Raw genomic sequence first — 22,373 nt, forward strand, 5'->3', positions numbered from 1 at the left:
CTGGACACCAGAGACAAAGATTGATCCAAATTGGAAGAATCACCAGGTCTTGGTATGGATCACCCCATGGGGGAGGTATTAGCATAGAGTTAGCTATGCAACAACATGTATGATTGAAAGGCCACATCCTCCTCTTTTCTGTGTGCTTAAAACAGTAAACAAGACAAATCGGATACAGCAGGCAGACTGAAGTCGGGAGATTGCCTACCAACAATTGAAATTTAAGCGTTAGAGTTTAGTTTGCATGTGTACATGGGGAATTTTTAGTTTGGAAATTTTAAAATACTCCCCACTCGGGATTGTTTCCCATCCCACACAACAACCATTGATCTGGATTCCCAATTTGGGCTTACCATCTGTGTTGCATCCTAATTATTTTTATAGGACAGAGATTCTAATCTCAAATATAAAAATGTATAAAAACACCCAAATTGGGCCTTTTGCCTTTGTTTTTCTTTGAGCCCCCCTGATTTCCAGTTAGCGATGGTATTGACCCTCTTAAGTGCCTTACGGAAGACACCAGTAAGACCTTGAGCTTGGCCTCAGCTCTTTCATTTTTGTCTAATCGATGTCTTAACATTTTGCAGTGTTCTGGTTTCTGTGCTGTCTAGGGTTCACCATGGCCCTGACTTTCATAGAGTAATTATTTTGATTAAGTTAGACAATTAAAGTCAGTCTTGCATGAGGAACGGATACCGTTGGGAGTCAGTGATGGATGGACTCCAGTCTTCTGAGTATTCAGTCCTGCCAGCCTTTTCCAGCTGAGTGAAAACTCACCTCCTTGTTTGCTTTGTATGACAGCACATGGGTTGTTAGACCTGAGTGTTGTCTAGAAAATAAGTCACAGAGAGCTCAAGAAGGAGAGAAGATGGTGTGAATATCCACATGAGTTCTTGTAATTTTTCTGAATTCTTATTTGCGTTGATGAACAGCATCATTACTGAAATAATTAGTGTTAATTAATATCTGTGTCATTTTTGGTAAATGGTAGTTTAGTGTTACAATTAGACTAATTAGTACACACCATAGCTTAGTGACATGACAAATCACTGAGCAGCGCACATTGACTCTTGTCCCTTCTGATGTATGAGCTAATCTGCTCGCGCAGTAATGACAAAGAAAAGGGACAGGGAACCGGACAGCGACAACTGTCAGGCATTGTTTCTGCATTTTCTGGTTTTCTCTTTGCTGCCGAGTTCCTGAGTACTACAGATTGTTGTCATTTGATGTTTTAGTTCTCTTCTAACTGTTGAATCAGTCTCCAAAACTGACCACAATAAAATTATGAATAGACCGAACATTAAAACCGAAAGACTCTCTTGACGACACACTAAAAACCGATTCTCTTGACATTCACTGGGTTTGTATATGCTGTGTTACATTCAGTGTTTCACTCTTCCAAAAGAAGTCACGGTCAAGTTGACATCTTTCTGCAACTTTGATTTCTTTTGCAGAACCCATGCGGACCCCAAAGACTTTAAAGATTGCTGAAATCCAGGCAAGGCGCATTGCTGTGGACTGGGAGTCCTTGGGTTACAACATCACTCGCTGCCACACTTTCAATGTCACTATCTGCTACCATTACTTCCGTGGCCACAATGAGAGCAGGGCGGACTGCCTGGACATGGACCCCAAAGCCCCTCAGCACGTTGTGAACCATCTGCCACCTTATACAAATGTCAGCCTCAAGATGATCCTAACCAATCCAGAGGGAAGGAAGGAGAGCGAAGAGACGATCATTCAAACTGATGAAGATGGTATGTTCATGTTTGTGGTCTTCACAAGGGGGGCAAAGAATACTGTCATTCCTTTAAATTTACCATACACTGTCATTCTTTCAAATTTACCATACACTGTCCAGGACTGAACTCAGAAATCTACCAAATTGTCTCAGCCCGATTTACCTATAACAGACCTGGTGTTCTTCGTAAAATAATACAAATACTAAATGACATGCACCCATGGCGTCTTATTTTGTAGACCAGGCTGGCCTCGAACTCACAGAGATCCACCTGCCTCTGCCTCCCGAGTGCTGGGATTAATGGCGTGCACCACCACCGCCCGGCTAACCCACAATGTCTTTTTAAATAAAATGATAGCAGAAGTGGCAATGATGCCTAGAGCTTAAATAAAGATTTTCTTACCAAATGTAAAAACAGAAAGAGTTGTTATCCACACCACTCGAGCAGTTACCTAGTGGTAAAATTCACTTTCTTACAAATTGTGTGTGCATTTTATAAATCATTCTAGCTGCTATTGTTTTCCTAATATTTGAAGATAAAATACTCCATTTGATTGCAAATGGTCTTTTTCGATGAATTAAAACACAAAAAACACAGGACACTTTTCACTCAAAATAAAGATCCTCAGAAGAAAATAACAGGCCATCATCTTTAATAGATTTTATTACCATCTAAGAAATGTTGTTCATGAAAAATTAAGTAATAAGAATACATATTTATATTAACATTAGAATATATATAGGCCTTTTCCCTAATGGTATGGTGCATCATTAATATGAATACAGTTCATTTTTGAACAGAAATATATGCAAAAATTCCAAATCTGTTATTATTTTACTAACAACTATATATTTTAGGATGACACTTTAACACTTTATTTTATTGTCTTTTTTTTTCTTGATTTTTTTCAAGACAGGGTTTTTCTGTGCAGCTTTGGAGCCTGTCCTGGATCTCACTCTGTAGACCAGGCTGGCCTCAAACTCACAGAGATCCGCCTGTCTCTGCCTCCCAATTGCTGGGATTATAGGCGTGCGCCACCACCGCCCAGCTGTTAATTGTCTTTTATAAATGAACATATGTTGGGGGAAACTGCTATATAATAATCTGAGGCTAATCTTAACAGGAATTGGCATTTACCAATTGCTTCCATAACCAGTAAATCCTTCCATCTCTTCTGTCCCACAAACAAAGAAGGCAGTCAGATTTTTATAACTTTTTTTGTTAATTGCAATATATTTTTAAACAACATTTGGTTATACAAAGAAATATGTTAACAAACAAGTAATGAAATTGCTGTGGAATTTTGCACTGAACTGATCAAACTCATAAAATGGCAAGGTTGATATTATGTAGAATCAGTTTTATAAATTAGAAATAACACTTCTCCATTGAATTTCAGTAGTGTTTTCAGGTATACTTTTATTTTAACTTCTGTGTTGAATGCTTTATATATATATATACTTCAGTTACACAAAAGTGCACATTATTGTTTCACAGTATGACTACAGACTAATCCCTATGGTGGTATCCCATATGGTAGGCTATTTTCTTTTTCTTGTTGGTTTTCTCTTCAATAAGTAATACTTGATGACTGATGTAGAAACTTTCCTGGAGTATTTGTAACTCATTCTTCATGGCAGCTCGTGTGAGCTTGGGTTTCTACACAGAATACTTGATGTATCTCAGTGTTCTGAGAAGAGGAGGAATGACTAACTCATGCTTATTGTTGCAGCGATCGATGGATTATGATGATCCAATTAAGTCAGTCTTGCTAAATTATTGCTGCCCTATATACATAGAAAAAGAATAAATTATCAACCATCTAATAAAATGATATAATTGTGTGAAAAGAATTCTGGGGACTTCCATAAATCAAGCTCCCAAAGCTAGAACCATTTCCCACTAGAACCTTAGGGTAGAATTTATACTTAATTTATTACACGTGCTTTTTAATGCATGGGCAGAATTTTGTGTATGAGGTTCTGTTTTCATTTTTTATTCCGGCATTCATGAAAATCAATATTATGAAGTTAGCTCAGCAGAAAAGCCTGGTTTGGGGACATTTTTTAAGGCTACAAAGCTATTTTAAAATGTACATTTATTATGTTTTAGAGGCTATAATGCTTATTTAATATAATCTTTCTCCATACCTATTTCATTTTTCTTTTCCGTTTTTGAAGTTGTATTTGAAGGACTTTCTCTTGCTCAAGACAAAATTAGCTGAAACAGCTCTCAGATAAGTCACAGGCACAGGAACAAAAGTCAGCACTCTGTCTCCGTTAAAAGTTGTTGATGTGGAAATGTGAAGTGACAATCCCCATAGTCTGTAGCTAGGCATGAAATGGCTTTAAGAGCTTCATGCTGTATTTAGGCAAATCATAACTGAATTGAGACATTGTCTTTGTGTGTAGAGGCATCATCCCTGTTCAGATGCAGACCCTAAATGAATGTAGTTGGTTTGTGCCCATACCTCATCTACACTTCCTTTATGTGTATGTTAGTGGAGTATTAATTAGTCCAAGTCATGGTCATATATGTGGCATGTCTTGGGCATGATTTTCTTCCATATTTTCAGTCTTGAAAATAGAACCTATAAATACTTCAAGCAAAGTTATAGCAAAGTAGACCATGCGTTAGAAGGGGATCAAAATAGTAGTGAAACAACTTTCCACTTCTGTCCATCTTTCAATGCAGAAATATGCAGATATTTTGAACCATCCCTAAATCAGAATAATTTGAAATCTTTTCATTCTATCTCATAGTACATATAGGCCAACTCTTGGTAGACAGGCACAGGAGTTTTCATAACAATTCCTCACTGTTTGTTGTTCAGACTCTTCCTACCCATATCTGCCACTTTCCCTGACAAACTTGTGAAGAGATATTTTCCTTGATTGCAGTCATAATCAGAATCCACAGATGCCCAGATATCCCCTTGCTCAGTGAACTGGGAGCCTTGGCATTGCCAGACATTGCACAGAATGCTTGTCAGGCTCTCTGCCCTGATGGACACAGTAGCCCGTGCCAACAGCATGGAACATGGGTAAGGGATGGTTGGCTGACAGGGCCATTAACATGTCCAAAGATAGCCATGCTATCTGTTTATTACGGATTTCTTTTTTTCCTATGGATTTCTTTCTTTTTTTTGTGCACCTTGTGTTGCCTGTCTCAGAGGTCATAGCATCATTCACAGTCTCCTTGTAGAATGAAATAAATCTTAGTCTGGTGGCATATCATTCAGAATTTCTTGCGGCTGCTAGCCATGAAGAAATACATTTCCTTTGATCCAGTGATTTTTAATTTATTTCAATCCTCATGAAATTGCTCTGTACTTCGAAACAGCATTTCTAGATAATGTCATGTGTGAAGTTCACTGAAACGTTAGATTCAGGGAAAATATTAATTAAAAATCATACTTGCCCAATACTGGGTTGATATTTTAAAAACGAAATTTAACTCAAGTGTGTGAGATATGTATTGTAAAGCATGATTAGAAGAAGAATCTGGATTGTGTGGATAGTCAGGTTTTAAAGTGAAATCTGTAAAAGAAAATACACAATAGCAGAAATATCTTGTAGCTTGTCAATAGTAACTGATACATTGCTAATTAATGACTCAGGATTTTGCAAATTATTAGACCTTTGCAAATAAGGACTGGAGCAAAATTACTAAGGAGTTTCAATTCTTGCCTGACATGCGTGGAGCTCTGAATTAAGTCCCCAATGCAAATGTGGCATAAAACAAAGCATGGAGGTACATGCCTGTAATCTCAGCTTTCTGAAGGTAGAGACAAAGGATCATACATTCAGAGTCATCCTCGGCTACACAAGGAGTTCAAAGTGAACAAGTACGTTAAACCCTGTCCAAGCCGGGAAGCGGTGGTGCGTGCCTTTAATCCCAGCACTCGGGAGGCAGAGCCAGGCAGATCTCTGTGAGTTCGAGGCCAGCCTGGTCTACAGAGGGAGATCCAGGACAGGCACCAAAACTACACAGAGAAACCCTGTCTCGAAAAACAAAAACAAAACAAAAAAATCCTGTCCAAAACAAACAAACAACAAAACAGTAACAAAAAATAAATAAATAAGAAAGAAAGACTACAGTAAAGTATTTGAGATAGCTCAGTGGTAAAGTACTGGCTTTCGTGTACAAAGTCCTGAGCCCCACCCCATCCTCAGCTCTGACAAATGAATGCACCAAGCAAATTGAGAGATCCTTGAATCCTGAACCAGCTTGTTCTTAATAAGCTATTTCTTAGCTGAGAAAAAGTAAAAGCATGAAGCAATTACATTTTAACATATTCATCTTGAACAACTTTTTAAAAATTATAATAACCAATGCTATCTTTTTAATTATAGAAAATTTAATAAGTATAGCTACAAAAGTCAGGGTGATTTTTAATGGGCATTTTAAGTCAGTGCTGTGTGATTTGGCTTTTGAGTCTAAGGAGCGTTAATTATGATTATAATTCATTATTTTATGAACTTCGTTGATGGAGCCTCTTTAGGGTATTATCATAATCTTCAAAAAATCTTTTAGGGAAATGCATCTCTGTTCTCGAAGCAAATTACAAATAAGAACTTCATGTTATTAGAGGTATACAACAGAGGAAACCAGAGTACATGACTATGCAACTCTCCAAGGTGATTGAATATTCATTTGAATAAAAATAACTTTACATTTCTGCATTTCTTGCTTTAGAAACTTACAGACTGACATCCTGTGTCTCTTACCAGGGTCAAATCTGAATACCGTTCATGTACTGATTTCATTTTTAAAGACATATTTTTCACTTGATGACATCTACTTTGAATGGTGTTTATCTTGTTGAGGTGATATTTTTTCAAATTTGCACATGTGCTTATCACAAATACATGTATTTATAGTGCCCGGTCCTGTGCCAGTCAAATCCCTCCAAGGAACATCCTTTGAAAACAAGATCTTCTTGAACTGGAAAGAGCCATTGGAACCAAATGGAATCATCACTCAATATGAGGTATGGGGACAACGGTGGTGCTTTTTGGCACGTAGATACAAGGAGGCCAGAGGAAAAGGCTAAGTGAAAATAATGGAAAGGATGGGGATGAGAATATTAAGACATCATCAGCTCTCCTTTGTTCTAATTCACGAATTATTTGATTTAAAAATTGAAAATTTATCACCATACAGTACCAAAGATATTCAAATTCTTGGGATATTTGCTAGTTTTGGCGTCTGTGTATGTGTGTAACTGGACTTTGTCCTTGTCAAACCCAATTAATGGTTATAATGAATAATTACATGTAAGAATGCTAAGTCCCTGTTTCTAAAATTTAGAAAGCAATATCACACTGTGCTTAAGGAGAGGCCATTGAATGCCTGTTTTTCAAAGTAAGTAATTAATAGCCCCCAGAAGCAAAACAGATTAAAAACCCATTTCAAAATTTCATTGTACCTTTGAATATCCATCACTATATTTTCAAATGTAAGACGCTAAGGAGAATAAATGAATTTTTAAATATTTTTTTTATTGAAAGAGAATTTTATCCCTTTCAGCAATCGCTGACATGGACGTTTTTAATTGCACAGTTGTGAGGCTTCCTGATTATAGAATAAACATTTCTATTTCTTGAGCCTAAGCATGAATTATAGGAATGAGAATAAATGTTTTTTACTCTTTTAGTATATTTGAGCACTAGTTTTCTATAATTTCTTTTTCTCTTTGTTTTGAGACACAATTTTACTAAGTTAACACAAATTGACCATAAAATCACACTGTAACTCTGGCTGACTTTGAACTTGTATCCCTCTCCCAAATAGCCCAGATTACAAGCCAATGCTGCTAAGTGTTGCTAGAACTGGCTATGTGTTCCTTAGACAGAAAAGAGAAGAAGAATAACATACTTGTGATGAAGACTTTCTGTTCTTTCCATGAAAGCATGTAACAAGAAATGTTGTATGTAGTGTGCATATTTAAGTATATCAGTTCCTTGGCAGATGTTCTAAGTCAAATATTTGACAAATTAGATATGCAGCTACATTTATCAGTGGGGAGATGCTAGATGATAGAGAATTAATGAGATAGATTAGCTAGATCGATAGATAACAGATGATAAGAGTGGGAGAGAGAGAGAGAGAGAGAGAGAGAGAGAGAGAGAGAGAGAGAGAGAGAGAGAAATATGAATGACAGATACCAGAAATAACCATACCAAAAGAAAAGGAAAAGAAAAGAAAAGCAATGATGCCTTGAGGCTCTTGCATGCTGTCATTTAGAAGGGACGTATTAGAATGTATTACACCTTCAGCTGATACATAGTGGGAACCATCTTTCCTGCAATAGGTGAGCTACAGCAGCATCAGATCATTTGACCCTGCCGTTCCAGTGGCTGGACCTCCACAGACTGTATCAAATTTATGGAACAGTACACACCATGTATTTATGCATCTCCACCCTGGAACCACCTACCAGTTTTTCATAAGAGCCAGCACTGTCAAAGGCTTTGGGCCCGCCACAGCCATCAATGTGACCACAAATATCTCAGGTAAGCAAATGAGTAATGTAGAAGCCAAACAGTTCACGCTCCTGGTCTGCAATTGCATATTCTTGACACTCAGTTATATGCTTTGTCGTATAGTCTAGTGAGTCATTACTATCATTTTGTGAGGTCAAGGGCACTTTAATTCACCCATTTGAGAACAAATCATTATTGGTTATGTATTTTAGTCTAAACACTTTTCAAGCAGTCATAAAAATGAGAACAGTCTTAAAAAGTTACAGTATTTCTTTACTTCAAATATTTCCAAGTTCATTATAAATGGTAATAGGCCCTTTGTGTGTGCTTTTGATTATTTATTTATAGCATCAATTGTGTGCTATAAATGGGTGGTATCTGAGAAGCTGTAGTGGTCTTTCACTCTAGTATTAGAATACCTGACATCTTGTCTCTGTCCCATTTTCCCTGACATTCTGATAACTGTGAACAAATGCCAGCCTTCCTTTCCTGCTCTCATAAAAATCTCTCGCATAAATGCCTCAAATTTTCAGAATAGGAACTTGCAAGAGACTCTTGAATTGATAAGTAAATATAACTAAATTTCACTTTCTATTACGTTCACTTTTATAATTTGCATTTGACTAGATTGTTTACAGATTCTAATTCTCCTTCAGTCAAATCAGCCATTAAACCTGATTAAGTTCCTGTTGGACATTGTTATCACAATGTTTCCTAAGTCTATTCTAGTTAATAAAATATTTCATCATATTTAAGATTACCAAAAAAAATGCATGTGCCAGATGTAACTAAAGAGTTAAATTTGAAAATTAAATCTTTCGAAGGTAAACTACATAGTGTATCAAGAATATTTCCTCATCTTTTTAATAATTCTATTTAATATATAGCAGTAGCCCCTTGAATTCACATTACACATTTTTTAACATTGTCCTGAGTCTAAAATTTGCATCATGAGTAAGATATATGTATCTAAATTGTTTTACATTTTATTTGGAAATGTATTAAATAAAATAGAAGTTTTAAGAATTTATGTCATGAATAAAAGAAATTCCAATATATTCATTTGCATATGATTTGATTTCTATTAGTATTCTAGTAAAATTGATTTTGTAAAGTATCATCCATTATATTAAGAAATGATAATATATTAAGCTGCCATTTTTCTTCCTAATGGAAATCATCAATTTAAAATATTTATTAAATCACTTTGTTAGAAAATAAGATGGGAATATCATGACAAACTTCCTCCCTTCTAGGTTTAGCAACAGTTGAATTGCTCTATAGAAATTGCTGTAAAATTTACATAATCTTATAAAACAGAAGACACTGGGCAACTATGTATTTCTGATATATAAATACACACACACACACACACACACACATTTTCAAGTTTTAGACACCCTATTCAACATGATGTTGAACAGAAAATTTCTAATTACAGACTAAAACACCAGTCTAGCTTTTTCCCCCCTCTGAATTATTTAATTTCAATTTTACTGTTGCAACCTAAAAACAGTGAACATTTTCTTGTACTTTAAAAGCTTAGTTCCTGTTGCTGTGCTTTGGGAACAACTGGTTAGTGTGAAACTGCATAAATTTTAAGATAATGTGTGGCTGTCTACCCCTTTGCTCTAGTCACTGTACTTCCCAGCATTTAAAGTATTAATGGAGAGTGCTGGAGAGATGATTCAGCTGTTAACAGCACTAGCTGCTCTTCCTATGGATATGGTTCTGATTCCCAGCACCCACAGGGCATCCCATAACCATCTAACTCCAATTCCGGTGGATCTGAAGCTATCTCCTGACATCCACAGGTGCCAGGAATGTGTGTGGTGCACAAACATACATCCAGGCAAAACACCCCTACAAACAAACTAACAGAATAATTAATTTATATAAAAGTGTGCCACTTTTTGCAAAAGTAGCTGTCTGAATCTTTTGATTATGTGAGAGTTTTCTGTGTGTATATTTTCTGTTTGTGCAACTTGGCTTCATAAAAGGCTAATTCTTACTTTTGGTTCCCTGTTAAGGACTGTGTTTTGTCTTCATATCTTTATCACAGCTCATAAAACTTTGCATATGCTTTGCATTTAGAAAACATTTGATGAGTGGATGAAGTTTTGTTGTTTTCTTTTTTAAGTATGACCTGACTTGTTAAGGTTAACTGATAATCTACATGTTTCAGTGTAGATTAAACCCTTAAACATCCTTCTACATGGTAAAAGCCAATTGAAATTTCTTCTATCTCAAGATTGGGAAACACGAGAACACAAACACTATCCAACACGTTGACAATATATGTTTTTAACTATTTGCCAATTAATATGCTATTTCTTAGTAACCACAAACTAGGATCTGCTTTCCAATTCACCATGACTAGCTAGTCATTTCCCTTGTGGTCACATGAAAGTTGTCCAGAGAAGAATATTGGTCCATTCTTTCACCTGTCAAGCATGAATGGCCATGGCCACTAAGCAGTCCATTACTTCCTTTCTGCATGCATAGCCAAGGTCTCATGTGTGACTCTCCTTGTCCCTCTATCCTGCCTTCTTCCTTGGTGGCTTAAAGACTTTGGGAAGCTGAAATCAGTGTGTGTACACAGTGTTTGGAATATGATGGATACGAGTCCCCAGGCAGCTTTTTAAAATCCAACAACCTTGCCTTTCTAGCTTCTTCTGCCCAGGATTAAGGTTCAGTGTCATGCTATAAAATAAGGTTCACTGCAGTTAATTAGGAACTAAATTGATTTTCCTTTAAGGGTCAGATCATTTATTCATAGCAACCTATAATATATTGCTACGAATCGATTGAACTCTTTTTTTTTTTTCCATCTCGGTCTTTTCTCAGCTCCGACTTTACCTGACTATGAAGGAGTTGATGCCTCTCTGAATGAAACCGCCACCACAATCACAGTATTATTGAGACCCGCACAAGCCAAAGGTGCCCCTATCAGGTAAGTGGAGGCACGTTAAGAGGAAAAGTGGCCAGCGGGGGGGAAAATGTCTTCCTACAGTTGCTTAGCACCAAAGAACTCGGCTCTTTTCTGAAAGCCCTTCATTTCACAATTAATGTCAGGAATGCTTTGATTTTCTTCCTTTGTTTTTGTTTATCTGTTTTTTTTTTAAATTTGCACAAAGATGGTAAACAGACATCGAGGTAAGAGCACAATTCTAAAGGCTTCTCTGTGCTGTGGGAGGCTATCATACTTTCTTTCCTCTTCCTTCATCCCCATTTCACTTCCTGTGTTGGCATCTGTACTGGAAAAGCGTTGAAGATATTTGTGGAATAGAGTGAGGAAGTAACTCTTGTCCACCTCTGTATATCTGTTATGATTAATTTCATGGGAGTGACTGAATCAATAGGGAGCTCCGAGGGAACAAGATCAGAAGAGTAATAGCAAATGCAGCCTCTGTGGCCTTTCAGTTCTGAAATTATCAGAAAGTCCATGCTAAATATTAAAGTTCAGCTTACTAGTTCCTTCACCTTTTTAATATTAAAATCTCTCCTATTACCTATTACTGCTAATCTCTAAAAAAAAAAAAAAAAAAAAACTGATCCATGTCCTTTTTAGGAATTAGGTCACATTACTTCAGCCTTTAAATTTTTGAAGAAGTATAATTAGATGAATCTCCAAGACTTCAGCAAGCTTCTGTTTGAAACCAATAGATATGTGGTCATTTTGTTATCAATATTGATAAGAAAATCAGATAGGTATAAAATCAGACTACAGACAGCAGAATTGAGTTATGTTGTACTGTTTATAAATTCTTTAAAAAGCAGATTAATCTCTATTCTGTATGTAAAACAAATATACTTGACCTGATATAACTGATGTCTTTTGTCATCAGAGTTGTACAATTTTTTTATAATTAAAAAATATGTTGATATAAGAACATGAGTCACAGAGAAAACTTCTAATTCCCATCTAGCTAAAACTCAGCGAATTACCACGTCATGGAACAAGAGAGGTGGCTAAGGTTGGTTGTACCATGAATGCTTCTGAAACATCAGCTACTTGAAAATTCGGTCATTGTACAGTGCTGTTTGTGAATCAGTGATCTGTGAGTCATTATGATGGCAGATGTAATGAGGAAGAGACAATGCCATGTTCACTTGGACTTGGCATACTTCTTTATTGACAAGTAATCGTGGCCATTTGCATGTCCCTACCTGGGCCATTTTATTCATAGGTGTTCAGTCTGTTCTTGACTTTTAAGTGGGTTCCAGGACCTTGTGTTTGTCTTTTAGAGTTTGTTAAGGTTTGGAAAGAAGCTTAGCAGTTAGAGAACTGGCTGCACTTCCAGAGGAAACTTGTTCAGTTCCCAGCACCCATTTGTTGGCTCACAAATGTCTGTAACTCTAGTCCCAGTAAATTGGATGCCCTCTCTGGCATCCACAGGCATGTGGTACATTATGTGGTACACAGACATACATTCAAACAAATAATCCTGAATAAATAAAAATCTCAAAAAATATTTTAGATATTTAAAAAATGCTGGATGAATTGAGCTTTACTTCATGTATTATTATTATCATTATTATTGTACTACTGTGCCACATAACTTATGTGACTGACTCTTTGTTTACTTAGTTAAAATTTTCTGCAAACTTTGACCATTAAGTACCTATCACCCTGCTTAGAATTGTTAAAAAAAAAAAAAAAAAGAAAGAAAAGAAAAAGATACACTGACCATAACATAACATATAACAGTAGTTCTTCCCAGGTTTTTTAGGGTATCAAAGATTATTCCATTTTGTAGATCCTGAGCTCATAGACAGTGTTCAGGAATTCTGTGTGTTTTCTATGTGTATGATTAAAGGTCTTCTTCTCTTCTGTTTGCCTTTATGTATACATGATTTCTAACTACTAAGAATTCATATAGTCTAAACCAGTAACTAGACAAAAATAATCCTTTATAGTCATTTATATTTCCCTGACATGGAACAGTCCTTCATTGTGTTTGTTGGCAACACATTTGACCTCTCCTAGAATTGAACCCAGTGGCTAGAAACCCCAAATTATACAGTATAGATGAATAATGCACAGAAAACAAGCTGAGGGGCCAGAGAATTTGCTCAGGAGGTCAGACTGCATGCTGTGCAAGAAGAGATGAGTTTGAAGACTTGGCCAACAAACCCTGTGAAAGTCATGTACGAGCACATTTGCGTCCAATCCCAGCATCGGGGAGTAGAGAAAGGCCCATGCCAGGAGCTCACTGATCAGGAGCAAAGCTGGAATGGCAAGCTTCAGGATCAGTGAGGGACCCTATCTCAAGAAGTAAGGTGGAGAGCAAGAGGTGAAGACACTCAGCAACCTCATCCGGCCTCCACATGCATGTGTATGGGTGTGTGCTTGCATAGACGCCACACACACACTCCGTGTGCACAAACACGAAAGTGACTATGTACTAGACTGTTAGAGTAAGAAATGAGTTAACATGAACATTTGGCAAAGTTGGTGAGTGTTGCCAAAAGGGTAGAACAGTGTAATCCCGTCAAGGGCATCTTCATTTCCCTGCGTTTGCACAGTGTGTCCACAGGTGGAGCCAATAGTCAGGGCTAAACTTACATAGTCAGGCAGCACTTTGGCCTTGGCTGAGCTTGAACTTTGACTCCCTTGCTTTTGGAATCCTTAAGTTAGGTGGCATCTTCCTTTCCTCTGACCATCTTCCTCCATCCAACCATCCAAGCAGACACTGAGGCCTGATCATGAGGTAGTCTAGTCCAGTGTCCTAATGTCTTTAAAGTGATGGTCTCATTTGAGGGCATCAGTTTTCCTAGCACGGAGAGTATGGTCTGGTTCTACAAATCTTTTCTTGGATCCCATCATGCCTTTCGACTTTTCTTAAACTGCTTTACTTTCTGCTCAATTTCTTCAGGCGTTGTTACCCTCTCTGGTGTAAATTTTGCTGCCATTCTGCTTGGTGTCTGCCCCAGAATGCCAACTCTCTTAACCTCTAGCTAAATCTGAAGGCATCTCACTTGTCCTCTGCCATTAACCCTGCATGGTCCATTTCCCCTTTTTTGGAATGCAGTTAGCCTCTACTGGTTTGCATTTCACTGTCCATTTGTCCCAACTCTAGTCCAGGTGGGACACCTGGTCTTCTTAATGTCCAGTTCCCATTCTAAATCCTCTCTTATAGTAACTAAGAAATCCTCGATATTCAGTTTATACATTTATGTTAACATAGTCTTATTTAAAAAAAAAACACTAAAATTACCAATGGTTCCCATAAATTTACAGATTCCACAGCAATCTCTGCACACCAGGAATTAATCTGGATATCTGGAATAGTCATCAATGTGTGCCTGTGTGGGGTGTGACAGATGCCCTGCTTAGAAGGCAATGATCTGAGAGAGAAAGTCTGGAATTACACCTGGCATTTTAAGGAGGAGAAGAAATGAGGCCAGCCAAGGTTCACTTTGAGTAGGAAGGGATGGTGGGCATTTCAAGAGATCACAAAGCAAATGATAGGACATGTGACGTTCTAGTTCAGGTCATCGACATTTGTAGCTAGAGTTTTTCTCTCCGAGTCCCAACAAGTCTCGGCAGTCCTATAGCATACTTATAAAATAAACATACAGATGCTTATATTATTTAAACTGCTCGGCCATTAGCTCAGGCCTACCATTGTCTAGCTCTTACTCTTATACTCAGCCCATTTCTGTTAATCTGTATGTCGCCACATGTTCCGTGGCTTTACCTGCTGCCTCTACATGATGTTCCCTGGATGACAGGCTGGCGTCTCCTCCTCTCCGCCTTCCTGTTCTCTCAATTCTCCTCTCTGTTAGTCCCGCCTATACTTCCTGCCTGGCTACTGGCCAATCAGTGTTTTATTTATCAATCAGTTATCCACAGCAGACATTGGAGTAGGCAAATTGACAGCAGCTGAATCTGGATTAACAGAGGCCAGGGAGTGAGAGTGTTTAGTGTCATCTTGGAAACTGAAGGTGGCTTTACAAAGAAGGCTCACTCTGGTACAAACAGAGAGTGAGCAGAGACTGGAATGGTCCCAGTGCAAAGTGTTCTTGGACCATAATAATGCAAATAGCATTGGAAATGAAAGGACCACTGTGTGTCTCACACTAGTCTTGGGCAGATAAAGTGTGTGACCCTTAGAAGAAAGAGAGGCGGAACCACATCTTAAAGGGACACAGCACAGAGAAGAGTGGGTTACTGGAAAACAGCAATTCTGGTTTTCAAGGTTATTGAAGAATGGTTAGTATTTTCAGTTTGTTACAATAAATCAAAAATGTATCTTTTTTCCAAAAAGCATAGTTACTTTGTATATTTTGCCTGCCTTCTCAGTATTTTCAACGAATCTTATTTGTGAGAGATCATGGTACCTAGAGAAATAATAACTAACTCTTCAGTTTACAAACAACCTAAATGATATGCTCAGCATGACCAGCCTCTCCAGCTTCCCATTGTGCACCAAGCTTCCTGGGGCTGTTAATGAACAACGCGTGTAACTCAGTCCTGGCAAATGTGGGTCTTCAACATTTTTTATTAACCTTTTATAATCATCCAAAAGATGTAAACTTGATGCCTGCCTTGCCTACAACTTCAAATGTCCTTTTTGACACTTGACAATCATTGCCATGACTCAAAGTAATTTCTCTTAATTTTTTTCTAAGCAGCAGAATATTATAAACATAGGGATTTCCTTTGTGTTAATGCTGAGTTTGTGGTAAGGTGATATAAATAGATGTATATTTTATTATTACAAAATTTTCCAAGCACAAACTCTGTATTTTTGGTAGTCAAGGACCCATTCTAGTATGATTTTTTTGGGGGGGGTATAATCTAATTTTGGATCAAAGCATCATGTATTTCTAGTGAAGAAATTAGGATGTAGTCATGCACTACAGTGAGAACAAGAATTTTTTTAAATTAAGAAATTTTCTGTTTTAAGAGAGAGTGTAGCAGAATCACAGATCAGAATATAGAAGTGATCCATGCCAACCTTGTATGCTGATAGTCTGGCTCATCATGGCATATGCACAGCTGAGCATTAGTGCTGCCATTTTTCATCCATTGACAGACAGTGTGTCTCACCCCATATATTTAAAGATGGCAAGTACTTTTTGGTTGTCTTACTTACCATCGTGACAAACTGACTTGAATTCTAACTAGACATAGATGGACATAATCTTTCTGTGTTGTTTTCTGAATATAAGGGTGAGCATCCAACTCAATTATACATCAAATTCCCGGGAACCGGAGTTATAGATTGTTGGAAGCTGCCATGTGGGTGCTGGCAATCAAACTCAAGTCCTCAGCTAGAGCATCCGGTGTTCTTAACCCCTGAGCCATCTTCCAGCCCCTGCTTCGTCTTTCTTCAGAATACTTATTCCTTCTTTACAAATTGTGAATTTGTTTTTATATCTATATATACACATACATACATATACACACATACATACATATACACATACACACACACGCACACACACACACACACACACACACACACACACACACACACACACACACATATATATATATATATATATATATATATATATATATATCTTCCTGTATGGACACTCAAGTTAAAAATGGGATAGCTGCTGTCTTTCATGAGCTCATAATCTAATAAGGAAGAGACATATCAGATGCACTATGTTTGACAGTATAACCACCTTGTGTTCATAACATACCATGTTCATCATGCAAGCAATACATTTCATTCTGTAGTCCTGTTTTAGCCCCAGAATTTCTGAGGCTAGTCCTGAGGGTTATGACTAATGAGGTTGTGGCATGATGAATGGTATCAGTAAATTAATGACTGCATTTTTTATAGAGAATTAGTATAATTATGACTTTTACATCTATTTTCTTCACCTCAAAGTACGTATGCATTGGATCAAGAAGACTACACTGGAGAGGGAAGCAGTCAGAGAATTATTCTTGACAGAAGGATCTTAACTCTGTGAAGATTTTTAAGGAAACCTTGGACAGTGTGTATGGTGTGCAAATAACACTGGTCATAGCTTCAAATGAATAACACATCTTAGAAAATAGTGAGAGCAAGAGAGAAGGTGAAGGACAAGGATTCAGTATAATATTAGTCACAGTATAAAGTATAGAGTCTGACTTATAAAATGAAGGAAAGGAAAGAAATGGCATGCTAAAAGATGAGGAAAGATTGCAAGAAGTGGGGACTTAGTTAATGCCAGCTGAGAGTCTTCATGCAGAGAGAAAAATAGCATCTTTTAATGAATAGGAAAGGTTGGCCAATGAACAAATATATTAAAATATTATGGGATATTTTGAATTACAAGAGCCCTCAGCTCCACTAATGTTTAACTAGAGTTAAATTCCATTCAATAATTTAAAAACATTAAGAAACAAAAGCATAGGCCCAACAGTCAATTCAGACCTAATTTGATTTCTCTTATTCTCTGTCCTTTAATTAATTTGAGTTGATGAATAAGAAGTGAGCAAGGACAAAAATAGATTCTTCTTCTTCTTTTTTTTTTTTTTTTGAAGTGGGATATGTGTTTGAGGCACACCTTCTCAAACTGAACAGAGAAGGAAAATTTTCCCTTTATCATCAGCTGTTTGGAGTTCTGTCTGAACTTCTATGGTCTTTCTCATTGTAACAATATTTAGTTGTTTCCATAGCACTTTTTGCTGTATGCAATCACTTCTTGAGAAATCACCACAATTGCAGTCAATCCAGTACAGATAATACACAGGCCTTCTGTGTGCCTGGATAAAAGAAGAAATAGGTGTACAAGGGTTTAGCCTCACGGAGCGGCCTGAAGGCTGTGCTCCATTAATGATAGTAGAGTGCCACTGGAGACTTTTGACCAGTGTCGTTTCCTGGAAATATGCTTGCGTTTTCTAATGTGCTGCCAGAAACAAACAAACAAACAAACGAACACCGGTATGAACCAGAAAGGTATTTCTAGTTATGTCATAAAAGAGAAATGGTGAAATCAACTGAACTTGGTTTAAGTATAAGGAGGAAAAAGAAGTGTAACGCTGAGTTAAGGTGGCTGAGAAATGTCCTTGTGAGTTGCTTTCTTTTTTTTTTTTTTTTTTTTTTTGGTTTTTCGAGACAGGGTTTCTCTGTGTAGCTTTGCGCCTTTCCTGGAACTCACTTGGTAGTCCAGGCTGGCCTCGAACTCACAGAGATCCGCCTGGCTCTGCCTCCCGAGTGCTGGGATTAAAGGCGTGCGCCACCACCGCCCGGCGTGAGTTGCTTTCTTGTAGACACCAACCAAGGAAAGTTACAGTTTGTAAGTGGAGGGGTTTTAAAGATGGTAGTGTGTGTGTCTGTGTGTGTCTGTGTGTGTGTGTGTGTGTGTGTGTGTGTGTGTGTGTGTGTGTGTGTATCATATTTTTAAGGGCTACAAAGCATTTCCACAACAGAAAGAATTTTGGTAATGTCAAAAACAGAGAAGCAAATAGAAAGTTGGTGAGGATGGGGTATTTTTTCACTCAGTATCTTCAGTGCCTATATGGAACTGCCTAGTGCTTCACTGTTGAATAAAGTCAGTGAAGGAATAAACAGATGCAAATTCCTAGGAAGAAAGCTAATTAAGAATATCTTCATTATTCAAACAGTATTGAGAACTTCTGAGGCCATTTTCTGTGGGGAAAAAAAAAAAAAAAGAATGCTTTGGATATATTCTAAGTAAAGACATCACCAGAAAAAACAAAAGTGATTTGTTCATGCTACAAATGCCTAGTTAGATGCCCATTATCCAATTTGAAACCACACTTAAATATAACATTAAATGGCTCCTGTATGGGCTGATGGAGTGAGTACTGCTGAGACAGAAAACTACTCAGACACAGAGCTGAGTCCAAGGCAGTGAAGATGCTTCTCTTGGCAGGGTGGACAGTGGAGTGAAAGGAGGTGGGATGAGAACCTGTTGTCTCCTCTCACTTCTTCAGTCATCGCACAAATAGTAATGTCATAATAATAATAATAGTAATCTTGGAGGCAAGCTGTCTGAAGAAAAACCATTTAGATGACCAGTCCTTTGCTGTCATAACAAAATCCTAGGTGGCTCAAAGAACATACATTTTTTTTTTTTTTCATAGCTCCAAAGACAGGGAAGTCCAAGATGGCAATATCATTATTTGTTGAGCCCGCTCATCTAAGCCTGATTGCTTTCCTAGACTCCCCATCTCCAAATACGGCAACACATGGTGGAAAAGATTATACACGGGTGAACTGTGGAGAAGGGTCCTGGACATTTGGTTCATAACACGCAAAGGAAGAAAGGAAGACACACAGAAACTTTAATAGGAACTCAGATCTCTTTCCCCCAGTTTCTCAGTAACAAAGATAGGCTTCATTTCTTGGATAATCTTTGCTAGTAAATAAAAGATGCACTACAGTTAAAGTCCATGTTAATAAAGTATTCCCATGCATAAGTGGGAAATGCCCCTATCTTATACGTTAAAGACTCATCCCTACTCTAAACTTTCTTTTGAAATGGGATATGCCAAATCTTAAGGCTTGATCCAAGCTGTTGATTTTTATCTCAGATGGACCCACACTCAAAGTCTCTAAAGTGTAGGCTGTACCTGTTTTTCTTCCCTTCTCTCTCCCAGTAACCGTTTGCTTTGCTCCAAATAAAACCGGAGAGCTACAGGCTGTCTTGCATATTTCCTATATTTAACTGAAATGGAAAAACATGAAAATGAAATGTTAAATATGTCAGTTTAATGAAGTGAGTTGGGATATATAATGTATACTAGATTTTTTGAGATGTATGGGATAAATTAAGAATTTTGTTTTCAAGGATTAGTTTAGGTGATTAACCTAAGATAGATAATTGAATTGTCATTATTGTTCATTGGGGTGAGAGCATAAAGTTAGATTTGTCTGGGGAGTATGATACATCTATTACTCTGTGTGTATGGATTTATACACAGGGTATAGAAGCATCTAACATATAAATATGGATGATAAATTCCAAATAAAATTGGGGCTAGGTCTACTTAGCAAGCGTATGTCAACTTTGCTCTTTCTTTCCTTGGGTCTGGAGGGCTTTTCTTGCTGTTTTCTAAATTCCCAGTTGACAAATGTCACTCCCTCGATGAGGCAGAGAGCAGGCATCCTATCAGGAGCCTTCCTTCGAGCTTGGTGACCCAACTTGGCAGAAGTATAGAGAATGGTTTCATATCTACAGTCTGAAATAACAGAGACTTGGGCCTTGGTTACTTGATCAAATCTCAGTTTCTGCTATTCATATGAGTTACGCCCCTTCTCAAACAAGAAAAAAATAGGTACCAACCTTTTAACACTTTAGCAATATTTTGATGAAAAATAAAGGGAACTTCAATATTTAGGAGGAAAATAAAACTGTAGTTGTAAATTAAATTTAATTCTTTATTTGAGGTTCTGGGGTCTCTTGCTTCTAGGTATAACAGCTTATATTTAAATTGGAATTTCTCTCTAGATCCTGAATTTTTTTTTTTATTCTTCTACTTGCAAGCTTGGTTTTCTCTCTTAGTCTCTCTGGAAGACTCTTAACAAAAAACAGTCTTCCTCCCTACTACAGATCTGTTGAATACTGGCTGTCTTCCCCCCTCTGGAAGGCCGAGATGGAGCACATTCACCTAAAGGTCTCAAGATTTTACATAGAGCCCCGCCCACAGCTTATTCCTGTGGAATTTAAACGAACCACCACAATTTATTTCTTTCAGTTCTCAGCAATTCTAAAATATGTTAACTATTTGTACACTAAGAGTACATGTAATATATTAATAATAATGGCAAGTTTCATAGATATTCTTAACCTATTTTTTTTTACATGAGACATTTTCCACAAAGGAAGGATATTATTGACATATGAGTTTGAGAACTTGACAAAGAATAATTAGTGATTCAGAGATCTTTATTTCAAATTTGCGGGGTTTTTCTTCCTTCATCACCCCTATAAAATAACCGCAATTGTAGAAAAGTTCTGAGGTGTTTAAAGAAAAGGACTTGTGGTTCAGGTTGCAGTTTTAATAGGCCAAATGCCATCTGTCTCTCCAATTTGTAACATTTCGTTATTAACAAGCCCAGAAGAAGGAAGCAGTCTATTTCTGTTGTGGGGACAGATTTCTGTCCATCTGTGCCCGCCTTGTCGCATGTCACTTGTACTTTGGATCTGCATAGCTGTGAGGCAGTGGAGATGGAGGCCGGGTCAGGAGGTGGAGAAGCCTGTCAGTGCGCTGAGTCCCCAAGCCTGTGACAACTGCCGACAACAGCTTCCAGAGTGTCCTGGAGGCCATCATTCTGGTGTGCCTTGGAGCTGGGCCTTCCCTGATGTAATTTCACAGGGAAATGTTAACTTTTTCCCCTTAAAAATAGGAGACAAAGAACTTAATCTAGGATACGACGCTGGTTAGTGCCAGGGTCCTTATAAGAGGGGCTTAGTTTTCAGTCTTTGAAAATGTGAACCATTTTATGGTGGGTTTTTTTTTGTTATTATTGTTATTGTTTTGTTTTGTTTTCTCAATTCCTTGGTAAGGAACTCAGCACCGAGGGCAGCAGAGCACACGAGAAATTATTTTATGGGAAAGAGGCTGAATGCCGGTTCCATACACTGAGACTCAGCCTGCCCACTCTGAACCCTTTATCCCTCTTTCAAAAGTCTTAATGCGTTGGATGTCTAAGTGCAAGCATTTCTTTCCTTTCCCCAAAGTGCTTACCAAATTGTTGTGGAGCAACTGCACCCACATCGGACCAAGCGAGAAGCCGGGGCCATGGAGTGCTACCAGGTGCCCGTCACATACCAGAACGCCCTGAGTGGGGGTGCACCCTATTACTTTGCGGCAGAACTCCCGCCTGGGAATCTTCCTGAGCCTGCTCCCTTCACCGTGGGTGACAACAGGACCTATAAAGGCTTTTGGAATCCTCCTCTGGCTCCCCGCAAAGGTTACAACATCTATTTCCAAGCGATGAGCAGTGTGGAGAAGGTGAGATTGTGTTGAGATCTGATTTTTCCCTTGATCTTAAGTAAAGCTGCGGCTGTGTTTTATAAACACTCAGTGGCGTTTGTCAAAGAAATGGGGTTGGGGGGGAAGAGAGGGAAAGAAAATGGATGTGTAGCGTCTCTTCTGTTGCCAGCAACGTGCACACTGAGTGAAGGGCTGAGGCTGCACGCCAGCAGCATTTCACAGGAT

General features: G+C 37.9%; 1 protein-coding gene across 17 annotated transcripts in view; it reads left to right on the top strand.

The window, feature by feature from the left end:
• The window catches only part of Ptprk (protein tyrosine phosphatase receptor type K), a 536,300-nt gene that overhangs the window by 410,975 nt on the left and 102,952 nt on the right, over nt 1-22,373 (top strand). For all 17 annotated transcript variants that reach the window (XM_052751263.1, XM_052751264.1, XM_052751253.1 and 14 more), the window contains exons 8-12: nt 1,455-1,757; nt 6,626-6,735; nt 8,059-8,260; nt 11,078-11,183; nt 21,893-22,166. In XM_052751263.1, the coding sequence (XP_052607223.1) occupies nt 1,455-1,757; nt 6,626-6,735; nt 8,059-8,260; nt 11,078-11,183; nt 21,893-22,166 (995 nt within the window). The remainder of the gene's footprint in view (nt 1-1,454; nt 1,758-6,625; nt 6,736-8,058; nt 8,261-11,077; nt 11,184-21,892; nt 22,167-22,373) is intronic.

This window comes from Peromyscus californicus, unplaced genomic scaffold (genome assembly GCF_007827085.1).
Source record: "Peromyscus californicus insignis strain IS unplaced genomic scaffold, ASM782708v3 Scaffold_22__1_contigs__length_63687245, whole genome shotgun sequence".
Classification (NCBI taxonomy): domain Eukaryota; kingdom Metazoa; phylum Chordata; class Mammalia; order Rodentia; family Cricetidae; genus Peromyscus; species Peromyscus californicus.